Here is a 17007-nt window from a genome sequence, read left to right as displayed (position 1 = left end):
AAGGCAGGACAACTCTGTCCCCCCATTCCGCAATTGTACCTTTCATAAAGAACAGTGAGGCGGAATAACAGCACGAATTCCCACCTTGAACAAGCAATGTAAAAAGGGCCAGTGACATGGAAAGTCATGGAAACCCCACTCACGCAGTTTGAAAAATAGGGACTGTTTATCAGGCCACAAATGAGACAAGAATTAGTTTGTTAGCGCACCCCAGTCACTCCGTGTCACTCCCCACCAGTAGGAGAATACTTCACAGGGAGGAGAGTGGATGGCAACTCCGGAGACAGACCTTCAGTTAGTGTCTGTAGAAACTTGAATTCAGCTGGCGCAACCCCTAATGCTGGGTGTCTGATCCTGATCATGGACTGCCCTGCTCCCCTGTCAGATCAGCAAATTTTTGAGTTGCTGCCTTTATACAGGTTAGACCCAGCACTGCTGCTGGCCATGATCTTGCTGCATTCTGGTCTGTCCTCCCAGTCTGTATCCACAAATGTGTAATATGACTTTATATCTGTTGTGGTGAAAATATTTACATTTATAAAACCTTTATCATTTTTATGTTAAATTAAAATAAGTGTTTATAAGCAAGTTATGTGTATTGGCAGATTGCTCTGTATTTTTGTGGATGTGACATCACACAACAACAACAAAAATAATCATGTTTGTGGATAGTGAGATATTTGTGGATCATGGTACACATTTCACAGAAATAGAAATACAAATTCAAAATTTGCAAAAACATCATAACCAATAAATAGTTCTGGTCAACATTATTGGCAGCCTTAGATTTGATCGACCTCCTGTTGTCTGCACAGTATTCCTCTTGAGGCTTTGTTCCAGTCAGAGAGATATCTCATGTAATTGTCAGACTCTTTGATATACTGTATCTCTGTCTGTGAGACGTTTGGTGACGTGGAGGCTTTACTTTTCAACTTCCTCCTCTTCAATCACCCCATACCACTAAATCCCCTGCTCTTCTTCTTTGTTTGGTTCTATTTTCAGTTACCTGATAATCAGGGATTTTCCTGAAGCTTTGAGCAAATATCACACTGCTGTGAATGTGTAGTGTCTTGTTCTTTCACCTGTGTGTGCTGACACTTCACAACCAGAGTGGAATTTCCAAATGCTTACTGAGTGAAAGTATGTCTTGCGTCCCACTGCAGCCTCTATTCCCCTTTCCCTTTTTTCTCTGACAGGTGGTAAAAGGTGTAGACTGAAGACACGCAACAATAAATAGGGCTCAATTCACTGAGAGTTGTGTCATGCAAAACCTGCTAGTCTCTGTATAAGTCATAGTCACTCCCAACATGTAACGTCTCCTTAAGTGAAATGACAGGGAGGAGGAAACGTGAATGCAAAACCTCTCTTTTGGATTAAGAATAATCTGTTTAACATGGATAGATTCTCCAGAACCCCACTTACTCATCCATTTAAACCTAAAGATTAAATAAGTGTGTTTGTAAATTATGTCACACTGGAAATCAAATGGAGGAATACAGTCAGTGGCACCACCAAAGTCTTTGTTTGATTCACAGGTAAGACAACAGCATGATGATAAACTAAATTAAGTGACTCATTCTACACAGTTCATATTAGTTTACAGTTATACATGGGACATTGGCAGCATGGCCATGTTCACTCCAACAACAACTGAAGGAACTGTAGGGGGTGATGATGTGGTTTGGGGAGAGTGAGTGTGTGGTGAGTAAACAGAGTCTCGGTCAGAAGACATCAATGGCAAGGAGTGGAATGATGGAATTAGGCAAGGGAGAAGGCAGGTTTCGATGCAACACCAGTAGCTTTATTTTTCTTTGATTTGATCTTTCTGTCGTTGTCACAGCTTATTTTCGTGTGCTGCATCAGAAAAAGGATAAGCAAAGAGACAATATAATTACAAACAAACAACGGAGTGGTCAATTAAACAATAAACAACAAATAAGTATGGGAGAATATACAATCCATAATTAAACAATAAAATGGTCAAGCAACAAACAATCTTACATGGCTCCTGGCACATGTCTGGGAACAAAGAGATTAGGGTAGCAGAGCACATGTCAGCAAAGCCACCACAAAAGGCATACAAAGGAAACAATCAAAATGATGAATTGACCACTCACGTTAACTTGAAGACGCACACAAATCAGGATACATGTGCTGGCAGGGAGTGCAAAAGGATGAACTGAGGGGTGAACAAACAATTTATAGTCTCCGCCCTTTACCCAGCAGGTAAGGTGGGCGTGGTCAGGTGGCAGGTATCTGCTGGGTTCACTCTGGGAGATTCACCATATTTATTTGTATTTATTTAAAAAGAAAAATGAACTGAGAAAGCTCTGGGTCCAGGGAGTCTTTTCAACAGCAGTGTGAGAAAAAAACACAGCCATTTCCGCAAGCCAATTGCATGGCGCAGGGGAGGTGCTGATGTAGTGTACTGATGTAGCAGAAAGTTACAGAGTTGGCTGGCAAAAAGTTGACTCACTTTAATGCAATGTCATCTTGCAAGGCGCAGTGTTGGCAAATCAAACATGCAAACTAACAAGTGCACATTCCTGTTTACCCTGGATAAAACTGTGGTCCCTGTGATATCTATACAGAATTATAAATTTATACCTCTCAGTATTATATCCCACTTTGTACTGTTTTGGTGTCTGATAGATCTTCAAATAGCTTGGATCTATTTCTTACTACAGTTTTTACATGTATGCTTTTATCTCACTACCAACCGAGAAAAAAAAAGAGAATTCTAATACATGGCTGTTTTTGGATAAGAACAGTTATTTAAACAAATGTAACATAACTTATTGTAGGAGTCAGGAGTTCCTGTTTTTCTTTTTTTTTGTTTGCCGAGTTACTGCAGTTAATCTGTGGATAATCACATAACCTCAAACAAGATTAAGGGCTCTTTCACATCTACCTTGTTTGGTCCAGACTTTGAGACTTTTCAGTTTCATCTAAACCCAAATTCTACGGGTGTGAAACCTCTTCCGGACCCTGGTCCAGACCAAACAGCCTCACTCTTTGACAAAAAGAGGTGGTCTCAGAATGGATCAAATTGAATTATGGTTCGGGTTGTTTCTAGTGTAAAAACTTTTTTTTTTCCTTGAAAACAATTAGCACGCCGTTGTCATGTTATACGAGTAATGTAGCTCCTTTAAGGAATAGCTCAGTGCGTAGTGAATCTGTAGTCAAGAGAGGAAGAAAGAGTGAGGGTAGATGTGCTCAGAGCAGACAGGTGTTGGCAATTGGAGCACAGAAGAAATTACCAGTAAATTTGTCAAGCTGTAGTAAATGTAATGTGTCAGTGTTAGTTTGTGCATGAATAAACACTGCAGCTCCTTAAGAATCAAGTTAAGTTCCTGTGACTTGCTTCTCAACTGCTTGGTAAAGCGAATGGGATAAGCCCCAAAGTGAGCATTAGAAGCTGTTTTTCACTGCCTGTTCAAGGTAATATCGTCACATTATTCCGCCTCGCTGTTGTGTATGTAAGGTATGATCCGGGAATGAGGAAACAGTGTTGTTTCACCTTCAAGAAGGTAACAGAGGCACTAACAGCGCTGAAACAATATCTGTATAAATGCGACAGCCAGCAGGATGGAATCATGGATGGCACAGGTATGACGTTTTGACAACGTGATACCCACCATGCAACCCACCGTGGGAGATTTAAAAAGTAGCTGGTGGCAGCTGGCAGCTAACTTAAAGATGAAGAACAGTGGCTGAAAATTTCTGCAAATTGGGAAAGCAATAAGTTCCAGGAGCCCCTTACCCTCTGAGCAGAGGGCTAGAATAGCTGCCCTATAGGAGGGATGGTAAATGATTGTTATTACCATGTTATGCCATTGTTATTGAGTGCTGCTGCGCGTGTCACACCAGAGGCCAATGCTGTTGTGGTACATGTCACACTCATTTTGATTCCGCAATGCTGGGATGCAGTCTAAAATTACACACGGGAGCAGCATTATAAGGAGATTGATAGTTTAGGGCTATTGCTCTCATTCTACTTTCGGAGACTTTAGGAACTTTACTCTAGGAGTAAAGAAATGCTCTGTACTGGTGCTTCTGGATCTTAGCTCTGCTTTTGATACGGTTGACCATGGCATTCTTTTAAACAGGTTAAACCAGTTAGTGGGTATTTCTGGGTCTGCTCTAGATTGGTTTTCCTCATATCTCAGTGATAGGAGTTTTTCAGTCGCTGCTGGCCAATTTATGTCGGACGCAGCGCCGTTGTCATGCGGTGTCCCGCAGGGTTCTGTTCTGGGTCCCATGTTATTTTCCCTGTATATACTGCTTCTTGGACAGATTATTAGTCAGTACAGCGGAATCTTTTATCATTTTTATGCTGATGATATTCAGCTATACTGCTCTTTTAAAACTGATGAGTCCAGCCAATTGTCTATTTTAAATGATTGTTTGGATGCTATTAAGAGCTGGATGTCTGACAACTACCTCCAGCTCTCCCCTTCTCTCTGAGATCCACAGATTCCTGTACTATTTTTATGAAGCAACTTAAAACATTTTTATTCAGACAGGCCTTTGTCTGACTGATTAAATGTTTTTACCTCCTTTTATTGCTTCTTATGGGTTTGTTTTATCTGTGACCTTATATCTTACCTTATATCTGTGAAAGGTGCTATATAAATAAACTTTACTTACTTACTTACTAGGAGCACAGTGTTCTAGGACAATGGGATAATGAGTCCTTTAAGATATGTTGTTGCCTGATCATAAAGCATTTTGTAGGTGAAGAAAAATATTTTAAATTCAATTCTGGGAGCCAGTGAAAATACCTAATACAGTAGAAATATGATCTCTTTTCCTAGTTCCTGTCAGTACAAGCACTGCACCATTCTGGATCAGAGTCTTGATGAATTTGATCTATCTTGATTGTTTTGGTGTGAGATGTCAAGTGTTGGAGATATTGGCCATAGAGATGTCTGCCTTCATTTCAATATAATGGAACTAGATGGCAAACGACTTGTGGTGCCCAAAACGCCGAAAAAATGCATTTGAAAAAATCAAGATCAATGTCTTTTTCCAGAAATCATGATCGAGTCACTCAAGATAATCCATAGACCTTGTTGTGAGCAGTTCCACGGAACTATTTTCTTTCTTCCAAACTGCACCTATCTCCTCGCAAAAGGAAGCGTGCATCTACCACTAGCTCATCTGAGCCTCAGCTGAGGGTGATGGGAATGTCATTAGGTTTGCATTTTTTTTTTTACAGTAATTCAAGTATTGGAGAACTTGACCGGATATCACATCACATCCAAGACTGACTATGGCTATGTGACAAATGACAGATGATTAATAATCTGGTTACTGGTTATGGTTTCAGAGTGCTTCTTTCTGTATGTTCATGTTAATTCAAAGGTTCTTTGGGGGGGGGGGGGGGGGCGTATCAAGCTTTGTTCACATTTGTTTTGGTATCACCACACGAACAAAGCCACATCACTTAACTCAAGCATGCAATATGTTGCAATATTAAAACCTTGACCTTCCCTTACTGACGTGAATTTCTGTTTCACACTATGTGACTCATTTCAGTTGGCAACTTGATTAAAGTGTGCTGCGGCCTGTTTGAGCTTGTGTTCTTTAACAGAGAACTGTTGTAGTGAGTTGTATTGAGTTTTGTGAGTGTTCCAGATATTGAGACATACTCTGTGCAGATGATGCAAAGACGACCGATTGGCAGGCCCAAACGGAATCTGCGGATTTTTTTGATTGTTTTCAGCGGTGATCCAAAATGAAAATCTGCAGAATTCTGCTGAATGTTTTTTTTTTTTTTTTGCCCGTAATGTGATAGACAATATTAATTTATGATAACAATTGTTTTTGAACAAAAATAACCTCACACAATACTTTAAACCTAAAATTACCTCAAGCAGACTAAACAAACTACTCAGTAAGATAGTAGAAACTTTGAATCAGAAATTTGATTCAATCATGAATACTTTTAAGAAGTCAGTCAACAAAATGTGAGACAAACGGCCATTAAAATGGAATGTTCAGTGTCGAGTAGAGAGAATCCATGTGGGCCTGCTGATTGGCCAATGTGCCATGTGCCACATTAAAAATCTCAAAGCACAGTATTGTTTGGTGGTTTTATAACTACTAAATCACATGGTTAATTTTTGAGCTGTTTCTGACTGGGAACTGACTATTTCATCACACCTTGTACATCTCGTGCTAGACTTTAGATATGGAACAGCAATACATTTTGAGAATTCAATTCATAGCACGGGCAGCACAACAAGAGGGTTCCCGGTTCGATCCCGGGTGTGGGAGCCCTTCTTTGCAGAGTTTGCATGTTCTCCTCATGTCAGCATGGGTTTTCTGCGGGTACTCCAGCTTCCTCCCACAGTCCAAAGACATGCAGATTGGGGATAGGTCAATTGGGAACTCTAAATTGTCTGTAGGTGTGGTTGTCTGTCTCTATGTGTCAGCCCTGTGATAGTCTGGCGACCTGTCCAGGGTGTAGCCTGCCTCTCACCCAGTGTCAGCTGGGATACGCTAAATGTCTGTTATCTCTGCCTATACTCAGATCTTGGTTGTGTTCAGATCTTTGTAAGAGGGCTTGACTGGAAGCTGTTGTACCTGTGTCCCAGGTTGTGAGCATAAACATTCTCCCTACAGTCTATTACAGGCAAAACACATGCAAAAGTTTTCCTCCTCCCAACTATTACGTGATCTGTTTTCTCAGCAAAATGTCTTTTACGCATCTATTAAGCAACAGTTTGAGTCCACATGGGAAAAGTGGTTACCACCACAGTCACTCTCATTACTATTTGTTCTGATTATTTATATGACACCTATAATACCAGTCTTATTCTTTTATCCCCAGGGGAAGTCAAGTCAATTTAGGGATTATAAAGATATAATCCATTTCTTTGTATGTACTGGTTTAAAACTTGGCTGTGGTTATTGTGCTTGTTTCTCAGCTATGTTTTATCCATCCTTTGCCAGTGAAATAAGTTAAAACATGATACATGTAGAATCAGCATGATTTTATATCTAAAGAGTTCCAGTTTTTGATCCTCATCACAGGATTTCTTTGAACCAGAAAATCAAAAATATCGATGCAAAGCATAGCTTGGTGGTATTTAGAACTAAACTGCTCAGTCACATGGTTCATTTAGACACAGTTTTTTTTTTAAATTATTTTCCTCTGACAGTTTCCTGTGTCATGATCATGTTCTCTGCTCTTACAGCTTTCTCTTTGGTGGGATCAGGGCTGAGCTTTGCAGACCTTTTCCGTCTGGTGGCATTCTGCTGCATCAGCAGGTGAGTTGAGCATTTAGAATTACTCATGATCACAGAAAGACATGCAAACCACACTGATGTAATCCATGTTTCATCTATATGTCCAATTCAGTAGAGTAGAGTAGTTTCAGTAGAATAGAGTGTATTACATAAACCACTGTCTAGTTATCCATCTGCAGAGGGAGAGTCGAGAGGCGTGAGCTGCAATATACTTAAAAATCCATTCTCCCTCCCTGAGTCATCAAATCTGAACACACTCAGACATGATCCACATATTTTAGGATCCAGTGGGACTCACACTTGTAGAAGATCCTTCATATAAACATCCATGAGTCTGTTTATAAATCATAGAAAAAAGAACTCCAGACCTTTCCCTGAGAATCAACACATTTTCTTCAGTATCAGAGTAAATCAGTGATAGTTGTCTGTACATTCATGGCAACACTAAAAATAGGAACTCCTAATAGGTAATTTGGTATGGGTTTAATGGTGCTAATTTGCAAAAAAGTTGCACTGTCGGTATTTTTAATACATTACTAAGGCTCAGAATGTCCCATCAACATGATTCTTATATATGTGGAACACTGAGACTGTGCTCGATCCCTTCATTTACAGATATTTGTGATGTGCTGTGCTTGTGCATATAAATATATTCATAATTTTGGATACTACAATATACAAAATACATCATGTAAGTATATTAATGTATGAAATAAAATCTACATTGTATATAAATCTATTTTTTTTTTCACAGTATAACTCTTACAGATATGTTGTTTTTATGAGGAGGAAACAGTCTATGTTTGGTCCTAATACAACTCACCAACACTACAAATCATAACAAAGGCAAAGAAGGAAGTGTCAAGTAAAAAAAGCACTCCACAAAGAATTCCACCTTTAACCTTCATCTAAACAAGGAAGCAGAGATTCATTTTTAGATGGATACACAGTTAAAATAGAAATACATGACTAGTGTACAACTGTTCCATTGAATGTAGTGTCACTGGTGGTAGAGCAAGAAGACGTTTTTTTCTTGCAGATTTGTCATATCTTTAGTCATCGTTGTGTCATTCAAATAGCACAGACAATGAGCCTTTTTACTTTTGAAAGTAGGATTAAGATTTAAGCATTATGATTGGAGACACTACAGCTGGGCGATATGATTTTTTTTGCAATATATCGATATATTTTCAAGCAAGACATAGATTTAGACAATACAGTTTATATCAATATACAGTATCTCACATGAGTGAGTACACCCCTCCCATTTTTGGAAATATTTTATTGTATCTTGTCATGGGACATCACTATAGAAATGACACTTTGATATAACTTAAAGTAGTCAGTGTACAGCTTGTATAGTAGTATAGATTTACCTTCCTCTGAAAATTACTCAAAACACAGCCATCAACATCTAAACAGCTGGCAACGTACACCCCACAGTGAACATGTCCAAATTGTGCCTAAAGTGTCAATATTTTGTGTGCCAACCATTATTATCTAGCACTGCATTAACCCTTTTGGGCATGGAATTCACCAGAGCTCACAGGTTGCTTCAGGAATCCTCTCCCACTCCTCCATGATGACATCATGGAGCAGATGGATGTGAAGACACCTTGCGCTCCTCCACCTTCAGCTTGAGGATGGCCCACAGATGCACAGGTGAGTTTAGGGCTGGATACATACTTGGCCAGTCCATCACCTTCACCTTCAGCTTCCTCAGCAAGGCAGTTGTCATCTCCTAGGTGTGTTTTGGGTCATTATCATGTTGGAAAACTTGATAATGAAAACTTGCAGCCCAGTTTCTGAAGAGGGGTGATCATGCTCTGCTCTGAATTCATGTTTCCCTAAATGAACCGAGCTCCCCAGAGCCGGCAGCACTCATGCAGCCCCAAACCATGATGCTGCCACCACTATACTTGACTGTAGGCAAGGGACAGTTGTCTTGGTGCTCTTTCAGCATGTGTGGCACCTTGGTGAAGAGCACCAAGACAGCTGTCCCTTGACTACAGTCAAGTATAGTGGTGGCAGCATCATGGTTTGGGGCTGCATGAGTGCTGCCGGCTCTGGGGAGCTCGGTTCATTTAGGGAAACATGAATTCAGAGCAGAGCATGATCACCCCTCTTCAGAAACTGGGCTGCAAGTTTTCATTATCAAGTTTTCCAACATGATAATGAGCCAAAACACACCTAGAAGATGACAACTGCCTTGCTGAGGAAACTGAAGGTGAAGGTGATGGACTGGCCAAGTATGTATCCAGCCCTAAACTCACCTGTGCACCTGTGGGCCATCCTCAAGCTGAAGGTGGAGGAGCGCAAGGTATCTTCACATCCATCTGCTCCATGATGTCATCATGGAGGAGTGGGAGAAGATTCCTGAAGCAACCTGTGAGCTCTGGTGAATTCCATGCCCAAAAGGGTTAAGGCAGTGCTAGATGATAATGTTTTTTTTTTCCCTCAAAAATACAATACAAGGAGACATTTACAAGCAAATTATTTAATTTATTTCAGTATAAAAAAACTACATTCTGCTTTGAACTTAATTTATTTGATAATTATGTAATTATTTATACTTTAAATTGCTTTAAACTGCAGAAGGTTCAAAGGTAATTTATTGTCATTGTGCAACACAGGGTTGCACCAGGAAATGCAGTTGTAGTTCCTTTATGCTACACAAGAAAACCAGGGAAACACTGTCAATCAACTTTGACTTGATGGTTAACCACCAAGCGTCATTCAGGTAAACATTTTTCCAATAAACCTTATATAGGATACAAGCTACATGTGCAATACGCAAGTATCTGTGGTAGGAAAGAGAAATTGCTTTGTTTTTTGTCTAATATTATTAGATATTACATTCCTTGTGAAGCAAACTCTATGGCAGTGCAAAAACACAGGTGTTTTAGAGGAACTATTTCAAGTGTTCCACTGAATCCAGAAAAGCCGTGGAGTCTCGTCGTCTCGTCAGCTCAAGAGTACATAACAGAACTGCTTTTTAGTGATAGGCAAAAACAACAAACAAATCTGCATGAAGTATGGATGTGAAATGTAACTGCAACTTGACTGGTTCGCACAGGCATATAACCACGATGCGTTAATTCTAGTTGTAAACTATAATGTCTGGTCATGAGTCGTATCGCTAGTCTCACTTCCGCTTCCTCTCCGTGCAGTTCTTGTACTCATAGAACCGAAGTTACATTCAGTTACTACATTTTTTATTTCTTTTTTTTGTGTGTGGTGGCAGCAAAGATTTAACTGTGACGGCCACAACAGAACATTACCAGTGAAAACACTGTCCATGTCAAAGACCATGTGTGCTCCATTAACAAAAGCAAAAAGACAACTAATTAAAACAAAAATGTAGCAAAGTCTAAGGTGGGAAACTTACCATGCATCTACAAGTGTTCAAGTGTGAACACACCCTGGCATTAGCTTATTTACATACATGCTCCTAAATATATTTACAGTTCACACATATCTATTTGTGGTCCCAAATGTGAGTGAAATGCTCACACCCTGCCAACAGTATATAGCAAAACAAAGATGAGTTTTTCTAGATAAAGGTATTTTATTTCAGGTAGGCCACATAAAAAAAACTGTTCTGTGGTGCTGCTAGAGGTCAGAAACAGAGCTTAGTGTTTTAATAACTTACACTCTACTGTATATTACTGGTATTTATTTCTTCATAATACTTGTATTGTTTCCTAAATACCCAAATGTCATTTCACATTTATGTCACTCCCTGTTCTTTTGGTAGCCATGTACCCAACCGTTCAACAGCTGCAGTCATTTATCTCCGTTAAAGTGTCCACCGAGAGATTATTTCCATCACAGATCTGTAGGTAAAATGTTCAGCTTTGATCACTCAGGTTTGTTTGACTAAGGCCTTCGGAAAACTTGTAAAAGGCCCACAGGGAGGAGAGCAGTGGGCACACATTCCCCTCTGGCTGTGTGGTTGAATATTCACCACACACCCAGGCTACGCCACGCTCCACTTTTCCAACACAGTGAATCACACACTTGTTGGAATGGGCTTTCTGTCCCGCCCTCTTTCACTCGATTTTCCTTTTCGCTGTTGACCAAGTCTTTCTCACTTTCACTCGGTCTTTTCTCTTTTCTTAGGGACGTGTTGCCCTTCACTCTGAAGCTTCCAGAAGCCATTGCTTCAGCCAGAACGTCTGCTGATCTTGAGGAGGTTGCTAAACTTGGAGCAGGTTTGTTATAAAATTTGGATACATATTTGGGGAATAAGCATGCGACTGGGGCATACTGTGAACTGATGGCAGCCAGTGTGTAAATGTACATTATTAGGTGATCCCATGGTTATATTAAGTAGTCAAAATATAGCTTGGTAGGAGAGAGAGATGAGTGCAAACAACCACAGACAAAGGTTACCATGTCATCTTTGTGAGCAGAGTCTCATGTTGAGTTTTGTTTACTATAAATCTCCTTTATTGCATCAACAGAAACACTTCTCCAGTCAGTTATTGGGGATATTGCATCACTTCTTTTGCAGTCAAACTGATCTGTGCACTTCCCTCAGCTTCTTGCTGATTTAGAAAAGTAGAGTGTTTTCCTCCATCCCACATCTGTTGTGTGTAAAAAAAAAAAAAAAAACGTTCCCGAGGCGTGACACTCCTAAAGCTCATCTCAACCACATTCCCCCCTGCTCGAAGGATTAACTGGCATGGCAGTGCTAAATGACTCGACCCCACGGACAAAAGCTTCTTCCAGGCCCAGATGAGTGCTGCTCAGCTGGGCAAGGACTCAGGCGAGAGCTGGCTGCCTCTCTCACAGCTGTGGAGGGCCTCAACCTTCTACAGCCGTCACCACAAAACATTGGACATTTGCAATGATACAAGCTGACACCATCTCAAGAGAGGGTGAAGTCAGTTTTTACTGTTAACAAGATCATGGATTGTCATCATTAAAAACTAATTTATGTATTTAATTATTAACAGAGCAAATATTATTTTAATTTTTACCTGCTTCTTCTTATTTACACTATTGACTTTTTTACTTAGTTGAAGTGAAAATAGTGGTTTTAAAGTATTCAGATGTTGGTGGAATTATCCTCCACACCATCACCCTTTTCATAGCCCACAAGACCGGATTGCGGTCAGCCCAGATGCCAGAAGAAAATGTTGGCATTGTACATTTCTGCAAACCACGAATACATTACATTTGAACATCTCATACATATTACATCAACTTTTCTGAGCTGACGTAGTATATCAGTTGACTTTGTCATCGGGAAGTGGAGGAGATGGTGGATGGTGATGGACATCTACCAAGTTGCAGACCACTGTGAACCACTATTCAGGACGAAAAACAAAACCTTTTGTGATTTAGCATATCATTGTATTGTTTCCAGTGGGTTTATGGCACCAAATGTGGGTGTAGAATAGCAACCTGTTGGCTGTATTTTTTTAGTGTGAATACTGCCACAATAAAAGCTTTTTTTTTTTTTTTACCAGTTCATCACTGCTTGGCCAGCGAGGATTGTGCCCCCGAAATCAAGTATTTAAGCCAAAACATCTTTTCCTAACCATAACCAACTGGCTACTGTGCCTAAGAATAACCACAGGTTAACCACAGTGTTGTTTAAATGTAAGGATTCAAATGTTTCGCTTCATAATAACTTACAAATGTAACATATCTGTGGTTTGTAGAAACGTACAATGCCAACATTTGTTTCTGGCGATTTTTTTGTGTTGATAGCACCATGACTTGTGCATCACTTGCAACCACTATCTGCCTCATCTCAACACCAGATTCACAAAAGATATTGCATTAATGATATTTTAGTACAAACACACCAATTAAGTTTTGCACCTGAGTGCAGTTTGAACTTTTTTGCATCTGGTTGCAATTATCCATGCAGCAAAGTATAATTGCTGCCTTTGCAGCAAGAACACAGTAGGCTGAACAGCAGCACAGAGGATTAGAAAAGTGACATTTTTAGGCTGCAAGCTACAGGTACTGACCAATGAGATGCGGCAGCATTCTTAAACGTGACAGAGACGAACCATTTTTGAGATTTAATATTGCAGTCTGTCAGTGCTGTTGGTGTTTTACCACCACCAACTCTTAAAAGACGTTACTAATTTCACTGTAACTCTGTGTTGTTATTAGCGCTGATCTTTGTTAATGGGACTGTCTTTACAGTGAGTCTCATTGGTATAAAACGTTCAGTTTAGTGTAAAATGTATGTGTATTACCTAATTTAAATACATGCAGATAGCACCCTTTGCGGGTGCTTTGAGAATTACATGGTTGCTTTTTAACTTATTTGTGCAGGACTAGCAGTCGCAAAAGCCGCGCAACCCTTTTGTGAATTCAGCTGTCAGTGTAACCTTTGTGTCCTTTCAGGCTGTGTTGTGACTCAGCTCTGAGCTATCATGTGTACACTAGGCTGACTGTGTCAGACGTCCAGTGTCCCTCAGCCTGACAGTCTCTTAAAGAGTTCAAGATGACACACGATGATTTGATGAGACTCTCTTTGGTCTCAAAGGATCTACAGACATACATTCTTTCTCTCCCTCTTATTCATAAAAGGGTTGCTGTTTGGTGAGGTGACACAATGGTGGGTTTTGTGTGTCTATGAAGGCACTTGAGTGGCAATGAATAGTTGATCTAATAGGTAGTTCTGACGTACATACAAGCAACATTAATGGCTGGGAAAGATGTACTGTTGACTCTGACGTCTTCACAGTGTCTTATTACCTGTTGTATGGCTGTCCTCCCTGTAATGACTGCAGTTTGTTTTCTTTTGTGATGCCTTTTGAAGGCTTGTTTGTTTAAATTATTAATTTAGAGAATTAGAAGCTTGGCAGGGCCAGTTTAACCCACCATGGTGTAAAAATGGCCTGTTGGCCATTATGGAGCTCTGACATTCCCAGAAACCAACCAGCATTGCTATATTGGAATATTAGTCAGCTCTAGGTCAGTTTGTCATAATTAAAATAAACCCTCATCAAGCCAAAATATTAGATATTTAAACTTGATTTTGACAGAGGGCTTTACTATAGACGACCTTACTATTTAGTTTGTATTTGTGCTTTGATGGATTATTTTACACGCGATGCACTGATCCAGTCCTCTGGATTGGCACCAGGGCTGATACTAATCTAATTCAGTGGATCAGATATCAGCCAGATGTAACTGATCCACATTCAATACTTTCAATTTCTTTGTCATTGTCATTAAACTCTGTGTTGGCGCTATTAGTTACATTCATTCAGTCTCTGTAGCAACGGTTACCAACAGTTTTTAGTTGCTGTATTTTGACTGAACTGATGGGATGTTCATTTTTACTACTTTGGCATTCCTTTTCTAAAGCAATATCAAATACGTATCATGAGTTAAGTAGCAATAATATATAGGCTACAAGAGAATGTGTAAAAGTATTGTAACCTGAACGATAGAATAAACTTTGCTTGAGACATTAGTTCCTGTAGACTTAAAAAAAAAAAAAAAAAAAAAAAAAACAGGAAAACTTCAAAAGGCTAGACTCAGTGTCATGAAGTTGTCTTCATGATGGCAGAAAGATGCAGTTTAAAGCTCCAGAAGAAGCTTGTGAGTGGACCTTTGGATTATTTGTCAAACTACTTATTCTTAAATCAAGAATGAACTGTCAACCCAGCTTATGTTGAGTTTGTATTATGCCTTAGCAGCATTATGTTTTCAGGTTGTCCATCCGCCTGTCTGTCCGTTGCATTCTTGTGAACGTGATATCTCAAAAAGTGGGAATTTCTTCAGATTTGGTATAAACGTCCTCTTGGACTCAAGGATGAACTGTTGAGATTTTGGTGGTTAAGGATCAAGGTCACTGTGACCTCGTCTGTCTCATTTTTGTGAATGCAATATCTCAAGAACACCTTGAGCAAATGCTTTCAGATTTGGCACAAATGTTAACTTGGACTAAACAATGACCTGGTTAGATCTGGCATTGTGACCTTGCATCCATCTCATTCTCATGAATGCAATATCTCAAGAACACCTTAAGCGGATTTCCTCCAGTTTTAGAACAAATGTCCACTTGGACTCAAGAATGAACTGATTAGAATTTGGTGGTTGAAGGTCAAAGGTCAAGGTCACTTTGACCTCATGCAACATGTTTTTGGCTGTAACTCCAGAATCCATACGCTTCGACAAAATTTCACAGTAGGGCATTAACAGAAAAGTCGATTTGTCGACGTGTCGACGTCAGTGGCACAAGTCGACACCCCCCGGGAGGAGTCGACAAGCCCTGTGTTTTTTCCCTCTCTCTCTCTCTCTGTGTGCTTGTGTACGGAATGCAATTGCTGCCTCTGATTACGCTGATACTTTGGAGCAGACTCCGCAAGGAATGTCCGCAGTCATTCGGGCGTTCCCCGCAATGTGAAAAATACATGCCGAGCAGTCACTGGTGCACGGAGCGGAGTCCGTGTGGTCGTAAAATCTGAGCTTTGCACGCACAGGGCTTGCGGACGTCTGCTTTGAGTCTGCGCGGACCTCCGCAGAGTCTGTTCTGCGTACGTTCTGCCCGAGTATGTTCGGGCCTTGACAGACACACATCGCATGTGTGGAGATACTTCACTTTCCTCCGCCGTGTCAGTGTGATGACGTCATCAAATGACTTGTCGACTCGACTCGACTTTATTGACAGATAAGTCGACCTGAAAAAAATCAAAGTCGTTAATGCCCTATTTCACAGAAATGTCTGATAGGATATATTGATAAAGTGAGGACATTTTATATCCAAAAGTTCAAAGGTCTTTTCTGGCCATTATTCAACATCATAAAGGCCTAAACATACTCAGGCGGAACGTACGCCGAACGGACTCCGCAAGGAATGTCCGCAGTCATTCAGGCTTCCATAGTTGAGCGCACTTCCACGTTGTAGTTTCTTGTAAAAATGTCCGTGAAAAATCCCCGCAATGTGAAAAATACATGCCGAGCAGTCACTGGTGCACGGAGTCCACGTGGTCGTAAAATCTGAGCTTTGTGCGCGCAGGGCTTGCGGACGTCCGCTTTGACTCTGCGCGGACCTCTGCAGAGTCCGTTCCGCGTACATTCCGCCCAAGTATGTTCGGGCCTTGACTCAGTAATAGAAGGGGAGACATTTGATCAGATACTTAATTGGTGACTCTAATCCTGGGGGTCCATCTTGAAACTATGCTGATTGAATAGATCTTCTGTGCTATGCTGGAAGATGTGAGTGAAGTATCCATGTTTTTACAGACAACTTTACTGGTTTGCAGAGGCATGCAACAGCACGGTGGTAATTCTAGTTTGTTTAGTAGAACAAATACATTAAATGCATTTCACTGGAACTGAACCCTATATGAAACAAATTGTACCTTATGTGGTAACGTGTGACAAGTAAAAATGATTAATTGTTTCTAGTGACTTGCTGACAGTGCTGCTTGCAGAATAAATGCACAGGTGGGATCCTGTATTTATGGCATTGTTTCTGGTCTTGCTCATTGCCAAACTGTATGCAAGCCATCCCATATTTAGCAAAGTTTGATATGCTGATGTTTCCTGTCATTACACAGTTTGGAGTGGGCTATACTGACGAGTTAGAAAGTTAAAGAAATGGGTTAGTTCTTAAAAGTCGCAACTCCAATCTCAAGATGCCTATGACCAAGGGGTTGATGAGACCTACCTTACTGTGCTCTGCTGCATCTTTGCTTCATCTCCTGGAAGTCATTTGCTCCTGATATTTCCCAAAATGTACTATAAACAGTTTGCAGAGACAAGATA

The 17007-nt window shown here is 40.3% G+C and overlaps 1 protein-coding gene across 1 annotated transcript in view; it reads left to right on the top strand.

The window, feature by feature from the left end:
- Positions 1 to 17007, top strand: part of LOC125903603 (ras and Rab interactor 2-like) — a 71191-nt gene that overhangs the window by 36356 nt on the left and 17828 nt on the right. Inside the window, exons 6-7 of the mRNA XM_049600620.1 lie at positions 7206 to 7278; positions 11380 to 11471. Of these exons, the coding sequence (XP_049456577.1) occupies positions 7206 to 7278; positions 11380 to 11471 (165 nt within the window). The remainder of the gene's footprint in view (positions 1 to 7205; positions 7279 to 11379; positions 11472 to 17007) is intronic.

The sequence above is a fragment of the Epinephelus fuscoguttatus genome, linkage group LG16 (assembly GCF_011397635.1).
Source record: "Epinephelus fuscoguttatus linkage group LG16, E.fuscoguttatus.final_Chr_v1".
Taxonomy (NCBI): Eukaryota; Metazoa; Chordata; class Actinopteri; order Perciformes; family Serranidae; genus Epinephelus; species Epinephelus fuscoguttatus.
The sequence above is the reverse complement of the archived record's forward strand: the minus strand, read 5'-3'. Positions and strand labels throughout refer to the sequence as shown.